The 19,335-nt window shown below is 45.8% G+C and overlaps 1 protein-coding gene across 2 annotated transcripts in view; it reads right to left on the reverse strand.

The window, feature by feature from the left end:
• Window positions 1-19,164, reverse strand: part of skila (SKI-like proto-oncogene a) — a 35,008-nt gene extending 15,844 nt beyond the window's left edge. Inside the window, exons 1-2 of one of the 2 annotated variants that reach the window (XM_008275786.1) lie at window positions 19,035-19,164; window positions 15,507-16,789 (exon numbers count right to left, since the gene is read on the reverse strand). In XM_008275786.1, coding sequence (XP_008274008.1) covers window positions 15,507-16,628 — 1,122 coding nt within the window. In that variant the 5' untranslated portion in view covers window positions 16,629-16,789; window positions 19,035-19,164. Of the gene's footprint in view, window positions 1-15,506; window positions 16,790-17,842; window positions 18,103-19,034 lie in introns of those variants that run through there. The other variant, XM_008275787.1, reaches the window with a different exon arrangement.
• Window positions 19,165-19,335: the final 171 nt, after the last annotated feature.

Raw genomic sequence — 19,335 nt, forward strand, 5'->3', positions numbered from 1 at the left:
GTGTGTGTGTGTGTGTGTGTGTGTGTGTACATCTATATTTGTAAGGACCAATTAGACCTGGGGAGTGTATGTTCCACTAATGGTCGCCGATCTCTCCCAGTAATTCCTGCTTACCTGACAGTTGACAGCTTAACGCCCACACATGCACGCACACACACTACTGCTCATTATTCCTGCTGCTCTGCGCTCTATTTCTAAATGAATGTGTGCAGGTGCAAACGTTTGCACATTTCAACACAACCGTTTCCCTCTCCTCCTGTCTCTCCCTGTGCCTCTCTCGCGTCTGTTACACCTTCCCACCCCCCACCTTGCTTTATTAACACACCATGCTGCTACTCGGCCCTAATCTGCAATAATGAAGCACCTCTCTTATCTAGGTTGCTGGTGCAACACACAAACACACGTGTGCGCACACAAACAGCTATGTAACCCCCCTATGTGTCCAACCCTTTGTCAGGCTGAACCTCGCCTTATGACAATGTGGATTAGTATTCCACACCCACACACTCAGCTGAACTCTGCCCTGTTGTTCCTAATCACCAGCAGTCTGCCTGCCTGCTGCTGCAGCTACACACTACTTCGTGCCACCGCTATGCAGCTCGATGAAACACACTGCTCTAGACACACACAGCCATGTGAACTTTTACAATGACCCATTTCCAGAGTCTCAGTTTAGTCCCCGACCATTAGCACGCGGGACTTTCTACAGCAGACGCATTAATGGAGCAAAAAGTGGGTTTTTTGTGTGTGTCTGTGTAGCCTGAGTGCCATTAAATCCAACAATGACAAGTGCCACTCTACTACACAGACATCCATGACCGTACATTACCATACACAGTCTGGCAAACACAGGCAGGGAAAATGCACTTCATCAGCAGCCTTGCATGTGCTCCCTAAGCAAAGCACCAAATCTCATTTACAACAGGAATACGACCTGCCTATTGTCTCTCAGTAACTTGAAAATTACAGCAAAGGCACATTTAAAATAAACGGGGACAATTTTGTGTAGGAAAAAGTACCTTTAAAAAAATGTGCAAAAAGCCTGTGCACTTTGCAGATGGCTGAGGTTTTTGCTCAGTTTTAAGCCGGAATATAAATTCTGCTCAGAGCGCTAACTTATATATTTTTCTGTGTTGCCAGTCACCACCATATCTTTCCCAAAGAGCTGAGTTCTGATGACTTTCAACTTCACATAAAGTTGACAGACGACAGTAGGAGTCTACTTCCTTTCATCGTAAGTACTCTTTTTGTAATATATATGTACTTCAGTTAAAAGCAGACCCATCGACACAGACTGACATACTGCCACACAGACTGCAAACAAGTCTGAGGTCAAGTTCTCCTCCTCCCCTCCTCGTCTCTCCACTCTAGTCACGTGGCCCGTTCAGATGACTGCCATCTCAGTGCATAGAAATGTGTGCGCACACACACACACACACACACACACAAAGTTACTCTTGGCTATAAATACATATGCTCTCTCCACACATGTATAATAAAACACATACACGGCTTCCCCTCTCACACACACACACTAAAGTCATGCATTTTCCATGGAGCAAATTGGCACTTACTTTAAAAAATTTAGGAGCAAAATGGAAAAACATTGAGGAGAGTGATCTGTGCTTAACCTGAACCGGTCGCTCTTGTGAAACAGTGGTGAGTTGTTACTTCAGCCGAAGAATTACATGATCACGAGAAGGCTGAAAACAACATGATTACCGGGTTGACAGAAAATTGCTTAGCAACTATTTTGTTTAAGATTGAAAGAAAACGAACAAAAAAGCTTCTGAACGTCTGGTCTTCAATTTAACCCCTAAAAATTCCTGTCTGTGTAATTAAGTCATATGCTTATGAATTGTTTCAATTGAAAGTAACCCTCCTTACCTTTCTAATGGCTTGGATGTCCCTCTACACCGTTACTTTGTCTAGAATGGACATCTACAGTTCATGCCTCTCTCCAATCACTCCTCTCCACTTGTTGCAGCTCAAGCACACCAGCTCACCTACGACTGCTCAAACACTATGAAGCTACTCTTCACTACATAATGAAAAGTTGTAATATTGGAGCAATTCACCCACACATGTTCAAGATGGGAATAGATTCTGAAACAGAATACTGATACAGAAAGTCCCAAATTGCAAGCTGACAGGATTGGTTCCTTAAATGTTTGCTATGAGTGAAACCCTGAAAGTCTGAAACACTGCAGTTTCATGGTGAAAATGCTTAGCCAGGGTGTTCGCTACTTTTTTTCACTCATGATGCGTCTTTCCGTTCTGGAAAACTTCGATAGTCACTATTTTTTTACGCAAGGCCACTAGTTGATAATGCAAATAATCATTATTTCAAGTTTATCACCAGGATTGGTAGCATATGCCAGTTCTTTAGAAAACAAGACTACTGACACTTTTAAAAGTGGATATGAAACACACATTCAGTCACATGCACAAACACAACTCACAAGCCCAATGGCAAATTTTATCTAGGACACAATAAAGAGTTCACAAGCCTTGGTGTGACCTTTCATCCCGTAGCAGGCCTCTGTGAGTATGTGCGTTATTAAAATCCCTTCTGTACTCTCATACACATCACTGCTGGGCACAGTTGTCTTAACATCTGTTGAACCCCTGCCATCATTGGTTGGGTATGAAAACAGAAACAAACCTCAAGCGAGAGCCACAATCTAGTTCAGGGGACAGAAACAGGGGGGATCACAAAACATAACTGTGCCAACCATCCGTCCTCTTCTTCCCCTTGCTTCTGAACCATTCATGCGCCTGGCATTCAGGAGGGGGAGGGAGAGCGTGAGGGATAGCGGAGTAATGCAGTTCATTCTCACAGGAGGAAGTAAACAGCCTTTATTTGGGTGCCTTTTCAATCTGCTTCAGACAGGAGGGAGGAATAGAGGAACACACACACACACACACACACACAGACACACACACACAGACACTCAGAGAGACAGCCAGTCACACCCTGTCTGTTTCTAAACCACATCCTGTACTGCTGCAGTTGTCGACTGTGTCAAAGATCAAGCGAGAGATACGTAGATATATATACTTCCTGGTTGAATTGTGCAACAACAAGACATTGAAACATTTTGGCTCCCTGAAAGTGAGACATTCATTTATGTCTCCTCAATGACACTTCTCTAAAGGGTTGATCTATGTGGCATTGCCTTTAGCTTTGCAACGAAGGTCTGACATATATTAACTTTGTGCCTTCCTTTTAGGTCTGGTTTTGCTGGGGCCCAGTGCTCTGGTGGTCCCACCTGGCCCCCACACACAGACACTAGAGGCCTTTTATATAGAGGTCTTAATCCAGTAAACCATGGAGGGGGAGCCACACTTTGTTTCAGCAGCCAAATCAATAACAGCCCACAAGGGAACCAGGCAACAAAATGGAGCAAGTAAGGGAATATACTTTTTTTTTTCTTTTGGTAAAGGGTCTTAACAGTCAGCACTGTGAAATTAGATAGCTGGGCTTTGTTTTAAATACACACCTTCAGTTCTTGAGTAATGCCTGAATCTTTGATTACCTGTGTATAATATAATAACAGTTAAAACAGGTATATTTACTTATATATAATTATTCATTGACTGTTTCAACAGTGATCTTGTCTCCTGCTCAGACTGTTTAAAGTATTTGACCTATCTCTGTATTTTTTACTCACCTGATTTTTCTTTCGCTTCAGCTTTGTACAAAAAGATAAGCGGCAATAACACAGAGCAGGGCACAGATGAGGACAGGTTGGACAGGTGGACGGTTAGACAAACAGGTGACAGAGGGAAACAGGAAATAAAAAAAGAGGTCGGCAGACAGCCAAGACAAACGAGGAGACAGACAGACAGCATGTGACTGTCTGTTTGTGCCTTCCCCCAGACGCACACACAGACACACACACACCTAGACACACACAGACGCACACACACAGACGCACACACACAGACACACACACACCTGTTCCTCCCTGTTTCCAAACACAAAGACCAGAGCCAGACAAGCACAATGATAAGCATCAGCCAGACTAGTCATGCCCAAGTCAAAACCCACACACACACACACACACACACACACACACACAGAGGCAGATAAGGACATGTTCATTCCGAACTTGCTTTGGCTTCAAGCCTTGAGCACATTTTTGCGCCACATGGCCACTCTGTCTAGACAGTCATCACATGCACGTCAAACGCACACACAGCTTTTCCCCTCCCTGCCAACGTGTTGCGCTGCTTTCTCCATAGCTACAGTTCCAGTCAGCCATTTTACAATCCACACGCCACAGTCTTGATAGCTGGAACCAATGGGCCCCAGTGGAGAAACAGTTAATGCGAGTCTATGGCAGAAAATGAAGCAAGTTATGAAAGCGATATTGAGGAATCACCCTACAACAAACACACAATCCATTGTCCACCTACTGTAGCTTTATGGCAGACAGGGGTTTACTTTGGAAACCAACAGCAGTATTTTCTAGGATCCTTCACATAAAAGATGCTTCTTTAAGCTCTCTCGATCAATTTTTCTATTCATCTCTCTCTGTCTCTCTCTCTCTCTCTCTCTCTCTCTCTCTCTCTTCCATTTCTCATGTTTCACAGTCAAATCCCAGGCGGCAGCTTCCAGTCTGTTCACAGCAGTGCATGTGGAGGGTTGTAATAATGTTACCTCATGAATAGACAAGATAGCTGACTGGAATAGGTTGGCCGCACAGGCTAAGATAATTCCCACCCCCACAACTCACACACAGACACACTGGTAATGACAAATTGTATACTAAAGCTAGTAAAAGAAAAATGCTACTACTGGATTGTCAGATATTTGTTTGATCTCCAGTCCAAAGCCCAAACACACTCAATTTACTGTCATATAAGACTAACAAACCAAAAAGATTTTTAAAGAGCTTGAATGCATGAAATCTTTGGCAAAATATAAAGTATTCATTTGTTTCCACAGTCAAAATTAGAAAGTTTAACACACCATGTTGAACAGTGGTAACTTCATGTGGAATTTTGACACATACTACATGATGAATTGGTTAATAATGCCAGATGTAATTGTGGTAGTTGCAGCAGCAATGATGAAACATTACTCAAAGACAATCTGTGGTTGTACATCCTGCAGACATTGCATCAGAGGCAAGAAGTACAACTGAATTATGTCACACTTCAAATCACAAGCCTGCAGCATGATGATTAATACTCATGGACAGACAGTGTATTGCTAAATAATATAATTTTAGCCTTAATCACGTGGCTTTATGAGAAAAGAAATCAGATTCATCTTGTCAATGGCAGACCCAGTATGCAGAGTGAGACGTGAGATATCTGAGATGTAATTTAGTTGTTCTTCTTTCTACTATAAGATAAAACATTGATAACAAACTCCAGGTGCATGTCACACTCAAAACAATATTATGAGAGCATGATGGATCTGACTCTTAAAATCCATGGCATTTACCCAAATTATGGCATTAGATTAATGCAAGCATTACATGTGTGCATCAAGAGTGTACAGTAATGTTTACCATACCTACATATTCACATATTTTACAAGGAAAATGCATAAAGGTGAGCACTATTCAAATGTACTTGTACAGCTCACGGTCTCCAACACAGCAGCTCAGTGTGTGTGCTCCACTTTCCTTCCCCAGTGCCCCCCAGAACATTAATTACCAAAACTGCTGGGTCTCACCTATGTGAGTCAACCAGGCCACGAGACAGACAGACACGCACTCACACAGATCCACACAAGTACACACACAGACATCCCATCAAGCAGCTCCATCAAACAGCAATGTAGGAGGATGACGTAGTTTACCGCAAGCAAACTGTCGTGCACAAATACGCACACAGACACGAGCAGACACACTTCATGCTCCCAGGAGGACACATCAACTGAGAATGAGGCCAGTGGGCCCTTGTCTTGTGGATGACTGTACTCATCATTTGAGATTCATCTGGGCCAGTGCAGTGTGTGTGTGTGTGTATGTGTGTGTATGTGTAGTGTGATTTACCATCTTTATAAACCAAAAGAGAAACTCTCTTGAGAAGCTTGCTACCAGGAGATGCTATTTGGAGGTAGGTTACTGGTTCAAAACTGAAATTAGGGACAGGCATACTAGCACAAAAACACAAATCAGCTGCCTGGTTCTCCATAAAAGGCAACTTGGCTTACTATTCGAATGGATGAAACAACTCGGAGTGCTTGGAGACAGAGGGGAGTGAGAGAGCTGCAGAGAGGACGAGCGTTGCTAAGCAGACTGAAAGCTGAGAGAGGCTGTCAGCAAGCCAGTAATGCACTGCTATCACTACAGAGAGAGAAAACACAAAATGGAGACACTGCCCGACCCTCTTTCCTTGTAATAAATTACACAGCATCCGCTCAAATACCTCAAAATAAACACTAAAGTCTGTTTCTAACAGCCATCCAACAGCTCAGTGTACTTTACACCACTCAGCAACTATTGAGCATTAATTCATCATCAGTTGTGGTTACAAGACTAGTTCTAAATTGGTTACTGTCTGCTGGTGAAAAATGGAAACAGAAAGTCCTAATTCTTGCTCCTCATCTCTAAAAATAAGTCTAAAGAAAAATTCGCTTGGTAAATAGGTGTTTAAATGAGATATTTCAGCATTTTACAGGGAGCGTTGGAGTGGCCAATGACTAAAACCATTTTTTACTGGACCTCATATGCGGTCATACATCGATTGGCGGTTTGTTTACTTCTTCCCCAGCACAGGAGGCTGCTCTGCTGTAATGTGGAATACTGCAGTAAATGTCAATGCTTGGTTGGCCATCACTGTCTGCAATGAGGCCAGAGGGGGGAGAAGCAGGAATAAAGAGGCAGGGAAGGATGAAACAGAGAAGGAGAGGGTAACGAAGCTGACCCATGATACAGTCACAGGGCAACAAAGAGAAAGGTCCACCTGGCCAAAACGCCCTGTGGGGTAAAATCTATCATGGACACAAGGAAAGAGAGACAGTTAAATCCAAACAGGCCCTAGGTCCTCTGAGTGTTCTGCAGGGAGCTACGGTCACATCCATATTACATGCAGGAGCTTGTTTGAAGCCTCTACTACTCCTCTCTGCATGGGCAGCTTAGCTTTGCTGTCCAGGCCCCTCGGGCCCCACTGTCTCTCTCCCACACAAACACACACACAGTTTCAGTAATGCAAATCCATCAGCTACCATGACTTCAAGCTCTGGTTTTCAAAACAAGTCTCTGATGTCCATTCTCTCTACTTTCACTATGACTTTTGGACACCAAAGTTACATTAATTTTGTTAAATGTGAATTATTGAAAAGAACTCAGACATGAGATGAAACTTGCACACAGAAATCAACCAACGTTTGGCTGGAGGCAGTGATTAATTTCCATCCTGTCCCCACTGAAATTAATACACCAGAGCCAATGACAGGTGAATCCTCAGTCAACTTGATCACCAGACTTCCTTCATTAACACAGATGACACAGTCAGTGTCTGAGGCAAGCTTGACAACAGCCCAAGAAAAACGCAGTTGGGTTTGGTAAATCTCATTACGCTTGAGACAGAGCTCTAAGTGAACACACCTGGGCGTAGATCAAACAGACTGAGTGAGAGACCAGGACGGTGATAAATCTTTGTCCTGGCTCCACAGTGACGCTGATGAGCAGCGAGCAGACCGCAGCAGGGATGGAGCACCGTGACTCACGCTGCAGGATAGGGTTGGCGTGGTGAGGAGAGGAAGTGGCTGGTGGTGTGTGTGTCAGTGTGTGTGTGTGTCTGGCTGCATTTCTGAATGTGTTTGACCCTTCAATCGCACACTGCGGACTGTGTCATCAGCACAGAATCCCGTTCTGTTGTATGAAATTGTGTGTCACTCTAATATGAGATGTCATCATTTGGTACATTCACAGCTCACGTCAGTTTTTCTGTCATTCACCTCTGATCACATAAAGACAAATCTTTTGATTTTTTTAAATTAAAATTCCAACAGCAGCTTTCCTTCTTTTATGAGCCACACTGCATTAGAGAATAAAAAAATGAGGCCACTTGGTTTTCTCCTAAACCAGCTGACAGAAAAGGCAACCTTGCCAAAATTTACCATGATTAGGCTGAAGGCTAGATTTCTTCCTGCAGCGTGAGTCACTCTTACAAAGAAGCAATGTACATATGGCCTCATCTGGGATCAGGATGTGTCTCAGCCAGTACATTTTGATAGTGATGACAAAGAAAATGTCTGGCATAACAAAGTGCACTTGTCATAGGAACTGGTTAAACTGTAGCCAGACTGTAAACCACAAGGCAATGCTACACTCTTCAAAGGATAAAGTCAAGGGCAGTAACTCCATGAGGGCCAAGTCTCCCCGGCAGCAAGGCTGTTTTAATATGAGCAGCAGCAAAGCCAGAAAAGGAGCTGGACACGCAAAGAATACATGCCACATGCTCAACAAGAGTTGCACACACACCACTTTGTTGCTTGGGGACAGTTAAGGAAAGACTTATCTATTAGCTTGCATGCAAGGATTCTGAAGCACACTCAACAGTTTCAACACATGCAACCCTTAAGGAAGCTTCCACAGCTGAAGTATACTCAAATAAAAATACACCATACACATTTTATGAAAGCTATATGGTAATTATTTGCACCTGGAGGTCAACGACCCCGAGAATTGTCTACTGCTTCGTTTATGCTGAAAAGAGTTGCAATGGGGTTGCTGAGGATCCAAAGGGAAATCCAGATCCAGGAGTCCTCTATTTACAGGCTCTCAATGAGCTGCTATGGATCCCTGGGGGATATGAGGCAAAGACGGCAGTATGTTTGCATGTGTGTGTCTGCCTTAAGAAATATCAGGGAGACAGATGATTCCCATGAGCGGCGTCACTGCAGGTGGGAATAATGGTGCGATAAATACATCAGTGTTGACAAGGCAGAGACAGAAAGAGATGGAAGACTGGGCAAAGCACAAAATGTCATTTGTTTCACCCTCACTAATGTAGTCTGTTTCCCAGTTGCTAACTTTACAGCCTTGCCCTGAGCAACATCCCTCAGGCCCCTGGTGAGATAAGGATTTACAGGGTATACAGCTTGCCATCAGTGGAAGGGAAAGAAACAGTTGGAGGGCGTTTGATGTTAGTGGAGCAAAGGTGAGGCTGAAAAAAAGGACTTAAAGGGGAACTAGCCACTATCCAAGCCGGGTTTGCATCTTACAGAGGTTCGCTGTCTGTTTTCATTTGGCTGAAGGTCAAAACTAGCAAGGGCCATGGAAGCACTAAACTTGCCTGCCACTGTGGCAATTAAGCATGTGTGGCCGTTTGACAAAAGAACGTGGACAACTAATCAAACAACGCCTTCAGAATCACATCCATATGGAAATGATGAGCCATTACCAAACAGGCAAATAAATTACTGGAAAAGCGGAGAGATGGGGATTCATTTAATAGTACAGGCTGACTATTTTCCCCTGATTTCCTCGTGTTTGCAACATGCATAATTGATCAATGTAGTGGCTGCGCTTAATGTGTTGTGGATGTGCCGGGTGGCAGCCCAGCGGGACTCATGACACGCCTTTGATATCCTGTGTTTATCTCCTTGTCTGGGAGACTGGGGCTGTGGGAGAAAATATGGGAGGGGGAATCCAAGTGCTATATGGTGTGTATGTATATGTGTGAGTGTGATTGTGAGTGTGTCTGCTGTGTATATGGTGCTCCTATGGAAAGCGCTGTCTCTGGGTTTCTCCATTTATATCTTCATTAATCACCGTTCCCACAGGGAAGGCGGCATAGAAGAGTCTTTCAAATGCAAACACACTCTCTCTGCTTGCACACAACACGCACGGGCTGGCAGTCTCCCACAGCCCCTTTACAGTATACTTCCCATTATACCCTGCCCCCAACACACACAACCTGCTCGTCTGACTGTCTCCCAGGGAGACCAGACAGTGGACAGTTAATCTTCTCATCAACACATCGATTAATTAATACCAAGACTCCTCATTATTCCGGTCTCATGCAAAACAACTCATGCAAGCAAGTCAGATGTGTTACGATCCAAGCCACTTTCTCTTCTTACAGTCTTGTTTGAACTTGTAGCCCATTATGTACCCCACTCTTTCACTTGTTCTTGCTCTCATTTTCCTTAGAAGCAACAAACTGGTCTGACGCCCTGAGGGGGGGATTCAGAGCATAGTGAAAATGCAAACAGGCTGTCAGTCCAGAGCCCTTTAAAGGCCCGCAGGACATTTAGCTGGGAGGAGCTTAGCCAGTTTGTTTAGTCTATGAGACTGTTGGCAGACGTGGCAGAGACTCCACTGTATCTGGACAGACCTATCTATGCTGCCTGCTGCTGAGGCTGGGTCACATCAGTCCCATTGCAGCACATTATGCTCTTCTGCTGGTGGTGAAGTGGGAAAACAGTCCACGCCAAGGAAACAGTCTAAAATACCAGGCTGCAGCTGGGGTGGGAAATTATCAACAACCAACCAATGGTACTTTTTAAACCTGTGGCTGTCGTGAACAGGATAGAATTAGTACACAACTATTCTAAGTGATGAAATAAAATGTGGCCGAAGCCTTGAACTGTGTGAAAGTCAAAACTTGAAAATATCCTTGTATATTTTAGAAAAAGACTGAGAAGTAATGACTTTGGCGTTCCTCCAGTGCGCTGCAATGCTGTTATGAAGCTGTGATACTGGCACTGACCTGATGGTGACATACCAGAGGCCCCTCGACTCAGCCCCTCCTACTCGTGGGGCCCCATTTAGTCTTTTACAACAGGCAGCAAACACTGGCCAAGGCACAGCTTGTTGTGCACAGGGAACACAGACCGTCTCCCACACCCAACTACATACAGGCGTGATACACTCTAGGTTACTCTGGGCCAGCATTCTAAGAAATGGCTGTGTATTCAGTATAAGTGAGTAATTGTTCTTTGGAAAATGCCCAGACAGACACAGAGATATGCGTATGGGTGTCTTGGGTTGGGGTGGGGGCAAAAAAAGAGAGTGTTAGCTGGGGATATACAAGCTGTGTGATTGGCCAGCCAAGAGGGCTGTTACGGGCTAGATTTGTGGTTCAACTCAGGTCTTGGGGAGGTTAATTTTCAACTTGGGGAAAGGAAAGCGGAGGCCCAAGCCCCTTGTAACAAGCTAATGGCTGTGGACAAGTCCTGTTTCATGGAAGACAACCAAAGTGTGGAGCAATTTGTGGCTGACACAGAATTCAGACCCCCCTGTATCGGCCTTACCCTCTCATCTTTACTTCTTTTCTCCACCTTTTCCTCATCTGCTCAAGTGCCTCCCCCAGGGATGGAATGTTTTCTGACCACAGACACCCTGTTTGTGTCAACCCGACACTACTTCAGCTTGTCTGAGTTACAAAAATGAATGCAGGCGACAGCACAAGCAGAGGTGAGGTTAACTTAGGAGACTTGTGAACATGTCTGAACACAGACAGGAATTTATGTAACACCGGCTGCGGCCCATGTAACTGACTCTTCTCTTTTCACTTTTCTTCGACATCCTCCTTCCTCCCTCTTGGTCTGTCTCCTCCTCTATTCAGTGTCCGTGTCAACCGGCAACTCGCCACATCCATCAAGGTCGGAGACCCAATCAATAGCCACTGGCCTTTCCTCTCATCCGCCTCGCAGACACACACAAGTGGTCTTATTGCTTATGTAACGATCGACTTATCGGGTCATTTGGCTGCTTACTTTGTTACTGTTCACTGATTGGGGCCTGGGGGGCACTGAGTGCTTACAGATACATGTGGGCAACAGCAGAATTGTATGGGTAGATGAAGGGAATAATGGTGAGCAAAGGATGGCAGTGTGAGGACCAGACTGAGGGTCATAAGTCAAGATGTGTGAGGGCATGAACCCAAGAGAAGCAGGCAGATTGAAGATGGACAGCAAGACAAAAGAAGAGGTAGATGAAGGAGGAAGACACAGCAACGGCAGCACGGTGAACGATTAGCGTGCTCGCCAGAATCCAATTAGATACAGCCCAAGAGAATGAGTGACAAGCAGACAGACTCACAGAGCAGACAGCACAGGAGACAGCCAGAGAGTGCAGCTGCACTGGTCTGTGGTAATGAAGTCACTGGTTTCGAAATAGCAAATAGAGGAAGCCAGAGAGATGCAGCTGTCTGCCGTCTGTGCCGCAGCCACTGTGTCAGCCCGGCCAGGGAGACAGACAGAGGAAGGCTGTTCTCTCCGTCTGACACTTCTGACTCTGGGCCAGCCCAATGCTACAAACAAGGCTGAGGCAAATAAGGAACATACAGCTATGCTGGCTATGGTGGAGTTGTGTTTGCTAGGGTTCAGAAACATGCCTAGAAAAATCACCTTATAGTTTTCCTGCCTTTGAAACAGCAGTTTGACACACATTTTGTCTTGCTTATATTTATAATTTAATACAATTTTAAGATTGTTAAACAAACCAAATAATAACACAAAAGTCTGTAGAGTTGTATATATTTGTTTACATTTTAAACTCTAAAAACTGCATCTTAAAGTACTATCTTTTTCTGGTGATGTGTTTTGTAATAAACTGCTTTGCTAAAACAGTCTGATGACATGAAACGTAATTTCACAAAGTGGTGGTTCTGATCGTCAAATCTACGTTTCTGTTGCTTCCTGTCTTGTCAGAAAAAAACTGACAACACATTTTGTCTCAGTCTAAAGTAAAAGCATCTGTCACAACTCCTAAAGGCAAAATGAACTCATTGTCAGTTGAAAACCAAAGTAACTCCTGTGCAAAGGCTTCAACTTTTTGCTGTCTGTTGGTGGCGTCTGTCTAGCAAACTCTATTTACACAGCAGGGATCAGTAGACAGGGTAGCAGTGCCTCTAGGCACAAAGCGCCGTTTATGGAGAGCAAGGCCTGGAGTTTTTAACTGCACCTTCTCAAACCAAACACTCCTAACAGGATATGGGACGAGTAGCCATTGGAGAAAGTGGGAAAAAAAACTTCCAGAAGGCTCCCCTTGTTTGTGTCTCTTCTCTTGTAGGAGGTCCCAGAGCGCTCTGGTAAAACTATGAACTGCTTGTAAATGTGCACATTGACACTGTGTGTAAATAAGGGCCATTGGGAAAACGGTCTGCGTTCGGGGTTAGACTAACACACAGAGGCGAGCAATCTTTCTAAAAAGCATGTGTGACTATAAGCTGCCTGGCTGGCCTTCCACTAACATCCACAGGGATGCGGAAAGTATGAGTCACACAGCCAGTGCAGTGGAGGCGGCTGGACACTGAGAATCTGGAGGATGTTCAGGGTGAGAGACACATCCGTCTGCCTCACTTCCCGTTCAGTCAAACACACACTTTCATTACACAAATACACAAACTGAGAGTGGTTGGACTTGGAGGGGAACCCCTGGGTCCTTACTGAGTGAAGCGGGACACTGCGACGTCACCTTGTTCTCTGGCCACTGACCTTTCACACACCCGTACATCCGCTCAGGAGGGGGGTGAAGTGGCATCCTCTTGTGGTGTCAAAATCACCTGCTTCCTGTAGACTCCCATGCAATTATCTTTCCAGGAATTTGGCCATTTGTGACTTTGTGTGGGTCTGTCTACACAAATTTAGCTGTTACATAAAATTTCACTGCCACAATTGACTTGACAACACCACTTATAACGCAGCCAAAGCCTTACAAATAGCAGAACTAGGTAAAATCTAGTCACTATCACCAAGATACAAAAGAAATAACAACAGAATGGAAAGAAAAAAAAAACACAGACTGAGAAATCAGCCCACAGCAAAAAGACAGCACCTGAAACTGTGGTGAGACAGAGGCTCCAGAGAGCTTGGCAAAGTGTGAGACAGAGAGAGACAAAGATGTGTCACACTAACCTCCAGTTAGCAGCTCATTACACACACACACACACACACACACACACACACACACAGAGCACCAATGTCTCACACATTAAAATACACCTTCTCAACAGGGACTATAGGACTCATCATCCGCCTTGACATTACGCATGTTTTGTTACATGTGTTGTCTGTGTCTGTGTGTGTGTGTGTCCTCTGGTAATAAAATGTCTGTGCCTTTGAGAAAGAATGTCTATGTCTTCTAAAATGCAAACCAAAGCAAAGGAAGACAAGGAGGACTGTCGGAAAGGAATGCGGTCAGGACGCTGGATGAGACAACCAACAGTATTTCCGGTGCATTCACACACCAAGTTAACCAGACAGAGGAAAAGCAAATCATTTCCCTTTCTAACATACATCAACAGTTATGTGTGTGTCTTGTGTTTTAAAAATGTTCACTCTCACTCGTGCAGACATTCTGTGGAGTACAGAGGCAGGACTGTGTATTCAGTCTTACACGTAACCACCTACCAGGTTATGGATAAAGACAAAAAATTCTCGACATCAAGAGTTGTTGCAATGCAGTACTTATTCTTTTGATTTTTTTTTATTAACTTCACCAAAAATCTATCTGCACTTGGGGTTCCGCATGTGAACAAGCCACACCAAACAGACAAAAACACAACCCCACCTTCACCCAGAAAACAATGCAAAAAGGGCGGTCCACTGCGGTCACAGTGAGGTCACGAGACATAAAAACCAGTTAATAGCAGGGAAACAATCTCAGGCCTTTCCCCTTCTGAATGCTGACTTTTCAATAGGCCTGATGTCCTTGTGGCTTTCATATTGCATGATTTTTTTTTTTCACATAGCAGGAATTATAAGAATCAGCAAAATCATCCTCTTTGGAAGACTGTAGCATTCTGACCTTCAGTGATAACTAGCTGCAAAAGAATGAAGTAATTTCAATTTCAGGTTTGCCTTGCCTACAGGTAAAATGGTCACTAACACTGTCTATGTTCCAGACCTGGCACCGTGGCTTGGGCTACATCTAGACATTTTCTTATTTTAAGAAGCACCTCTACTTTGTTCAAGTTGCTAAGCAACTCTTCACAGGATCTATAAAATAATGTCTTACCTGCCAAAAATGTCTTGAGTTTTGGATAGCACTAGCTGTGTAGGAATGTGCAGAAAGACAAATTCTGCTTATCCCTTGGCAAACTACAAAACATTTTTTATTTGTGAATTAAAAGGAATAAGAAGCAACTGTTGCAATGTTCTTCTAACAGTCTTTTCCTGAGCCTCTTATATTGGCCTTTTGTTCAGTGACATTCCCACTGACCTCCAGGTGACCTAAGAGGACAAACGATGCACTTCCCCTTCAGCTGTGGCCAGCTGGTCTAACCTCGTCTGATCAGACCTGGCCGGGCAGATGTCACCACCTGTCTCAGGCCTCAGACACACACACTAGGTCAACGCTGGTTTAAGAAAACACCAGCTGTAAGGTAGTCTAATCAAACCTGCCGAATACACAAAACCTGACACTGGAAGCTAGTCAGCCAGCTACGGTGACTTTAAAAGCCCATTCTTCAACATAATAAAAGTTTTACTTGGCTTAATAGCAGAATGATGATGAATGAGATTAGATTACATGCAAACAAGCAAGCACACACTCAGCTAACACAGGTGTCATAAGAAGTGCACTTACTTTGTCTAGCGACCTCTTGAGTTGGTAGTGGAACTTCTCTTTGACCTCGTCCAGCAGCTGCTTGAGCTTGGGCTCCTCAGGGGTCCCCTGGTACTTCCTGGCAAGCTGCAGGTAGCAGGGCCACTTGGCTGAGTCAAAGCCCCAGTGGCAGGTCCTCTTATCAGGTGACTTGTGTGAATGCATGACAAACTTCTGTGGTGAAAAGAGCAACTGGCACTCAACACACTGGATGCATGGCGCCTCAGGCTGGGTGTAGAACTGGGGCACAAAGAGACCATGGCACTTCCCCAGACACTGGTGCTCCACCTGGAAGGTGGCTTCGCTCTCCTTCAGCAGGCCCTGGGCCGACAGCTTACCACTGGGGTCGGCTGGCAAGGCTGCCCCAGGACGCAGCAGAGCATTGCACAGCCGTTGTGCATCCGTCAGTGTAATGAGGCCACAGGAAGGTGCGTTGAACGGCAGAATGCCCAGCACCTTGAGGATGTGCAGCTGCTCAGCATCACAACGTGAGCAGTAGACGTAGAGCTCGTCGCACACAGTGTTGATCTGCTGCAGCGAAAAGTCACGGAGCACAGAGTTGAGCACCTGGGGCAGGCAGAGCCGCTTCTCACCCCCAACAACAAAGCAGGAGATGGACTCCCCTTCCAGCAGAGAGTGGGTGAGTTCAGTGGAGCTGTCACAGGGAACCAGCAGAGGGCCCCCTCCCAAAACAGGAGGGGAGGGCAGGGGGGGCATGCCGGCAGGGGAATGCTCGTGGCCTGTGCGGGCTGAGAAGGCAGCCGGGCCCCCGAGGGAGCTCTGGCTGCTGAGGGTGAATTGGGCCAGTGTGTGTTTGAGTCCAGGGCTCAAGTCCAGGGCTTTAGCAGAGCCCATCACGTGCAGTTCAGCCCGGCCCTCCACATCCATGTCAGATTCGTGGCGGAGATCCTCAGGCTGCTCCCTCTTTACCTTGGGAGTTTTGGGGAGGGAATCCAAGCTGCGACGCTTTAGGTTGATCTCCGCGATCACTCGTTTCTTGATGGGTGCATCTTCCAGTCGCTCTCTGTACAGCCGCTTCATGTTTCCCTTGAATGAGGTCAAGTCTTTGAAAGGGGTTTTCAAACTGGTCTGGGTGCTGGCCATACCTAAGCACAGGGTTATTGTCGTTTCTGTCTGCTGACCAAGTTCTTGTATTCCTCTGAGTCTTTTTTTCCCTCCTTAAGTCTTTTCAAATGACACAAATCTTCAGGTAGTTAGACACATGCATGATGGTTACTGAAGTTTGCTATGTTCTGAGCCACTGCCTAGAAAACAGAAGCAGCAGGAAAACAACAATTAGTTACAATCTAAACTATAGGGAATCAATTCCTGTCCTGTCCAGTGACAAACAAAAACAAAAAAATATCCCATCTAACAATGTTGTGGAGTATGAATACCCATAAGGACTTTAAATGTTTTATGCTGTCCCTGCTGGGGGCTGAAGAGGCCAGTGGCTGTTAGCATGGACCACTAAACCAAATGGCCATTAACATACTTCACACAAACACAAGAATTTTTTTTTCAGCCCTTGTAATTGAACCCCAGAGGAAATTTGCATCAACCAAAGGTTTGAAAGAAAACTTTTTCCAGCGCAAAGTGAGAATTTCAACAAGCCAAACCAGTTGACCAGACATGGCGAGCGAATTCTCCAGCACCCTGCCCCTCTCCCGGTACATTGTTAACGCAAGGCGGATACACAATGGGCAAAAACATTTCACTTTGCAAATGAAAGTGTCCTTCCCAGCCATATTGTGTCTTTCCCCAGGTCTGCTTACCCCACGCTGACCCCATCAGCTCCATGAAAAACAATTGATAAAAGCGTTAACAGCGGTCGTCCCCTTTTCTCAGTCCTTTCACAGCTTGAAATACTGCGCCGTGGAAAGCAGCGTTTCCCTCTTGGTCCAGGTTTACTAACCAGAATAAGGTAAACAACACCAAGCTGCTGAATCCAATTTAACATGCAATGTAGTTGATCGTGGCTACTGCTGCAATATGACACCAAGACACGGCACATTCAATGCGCTTCATCTTCAATCATTTTGCTTCACGATGTTGCAAAAATGCTGTGTGTGTGTGTGTAGGTGTGTGTGTGTGCGCCAAATTTAAATTTCGGCTTGTCAAAACGCCAAAGACTCGGTTAATTGACCACACATAATAGATTTGCTATCTTTACAAAAAAGAAATCAGCATCCCGTCGTTTTTTCCACCGATGCTGCGGTGCGAACATCGGGCTAGACTCCGAAGCGGGTTGACGTTTGTGGGCGTTTTAATGGCAAATCCCACCGTGGGCCGATTGAGGAAAAAAAATATATACGTACTGCAAAATCGTATCAGCGACCAATAACTGAGGGTCTACAGGGAACCACCTTCCTTCTCCCCGAGCCTGCCGGGGGGACTCCGGTTTGGCTGCCAAAACCTCCAACCATATCGGTCAAACATCACAACACCCGCAGTGCTTTGCTAAAGAGACACACGCTACTATTTCTCATTAGCCTTGCATCCATTAATTACACATACTTCTTAATGTCACCCCCACTCCTGGTGATCCTTTTTTTTTTCTGCTGCAAGGACACCGCGTATGACGCCGCTGCTGCTGCTGCTGCTGCTGCTGCTCTCCGTCCCAGCTATCCCCCTCCTCCTCCTCCTCCAGTCTGCAGCCTGTACCTCGCCTCCTCCGCTGGCTTGGCGCTGGTATGCAGACAGTGCTGATAATGACATTCACTGTCTACACTACCGTCTGGTCTGGGAAGGCACCGCGGTCAGGCGCTACGCACACACCGACTCAGTGAGGGCACGGCGGGGTTTACAGCCGCGGCGAGCCCTCACATCCAGCACGGACAAGACGGCTCGTCCTGTCCGATAACACCCAGCGACAAACCACTTTCAAATCGGACATTACAGATATGAGAGAGACATTATTTAAAACCGTAAATAAGATTATGTTGAAAATTAGCGAGCAGAAATTCACGTATTTGTGTAGAAATTAGTCTGTCTGATCTTTTAATATTAATTGCGCTAGCTAGCTTAGCTACCCCCGTGCACTCGGCTATGAGGCAGTCCAGCCAACACAGTGGGCTATGAGGCAGGCTAACCAAGCTCTCAGGAGCAAAGGCAGGCTAACTTAACCCGGTGCCCCCCTGCGATGAGAGCCACAGTACAGCACCCTGACCTGGCTCGGCTCGGCCAGCTCACAGACAAAACGGCGCTGCCCGCTGCCACTGGTAGACGGATAAAAGCTCTACAGAATCAAAGAGGGAAGCTGAACACAGAGAGCGATAAAGCGGCTAACCGAGCGGACCGAGAGCGTTAACACTAGGGCAGGCTAACCCCAGATAGAGAGCGACACGGCAGGCTAAAGCAGGTTAGCTTCGCCGCGATCCGTCCGGCTGCGACTGAGCGCAGCACTTCAAACTCGACCGTTAATCCCAGACCGGGACCCGCTAGCATCGGACAGCCCGGGTTTCACAGTCCGTTTAAAGGCTTCGTGGTTTTTTAACGATGAGCACTTGCCTGAAAGCGGTGTGTCGGTCGTCCTCACTCGCCCGTAGTCTCCTCAGTACTGGAAAAGCCTGGCGGACCGTCAACAAGATGCAGCTAGAGGCTCCACTACAGAGCCGTAACGTCACACTGCACACGGGCGGAGAGGCGGAGACGTCACCCGGCTGACGGAAACTATGCGGGGGTGTCTCTCGTCTGTCTGTCTGTCTGTCGGTCTGTCTGTCCGCCTGTCTGTCTGTCTGTCTCACACAGTCTGGGAGATCTGTTTCCTCCAGCAGCAGGTAAAGGCTGAGAGCAGACCGAGAGATAGACG

This window comes from Stegastes partitus, unplaced genomic scaffold (genome assembly GCF_000690725.1).
Source record: "Stegastes partitus isolate 25-593 unplaced genomic scaffold, Stegastes_partitus-1.0.2 Scaffold59, whole genome shotgun sequence".
Lineage (NCBI taxonomy): Eukaryota > Metazoa > Chordata > Actinopteri > Pomacentridae > Stegastes > Stegastes partitus.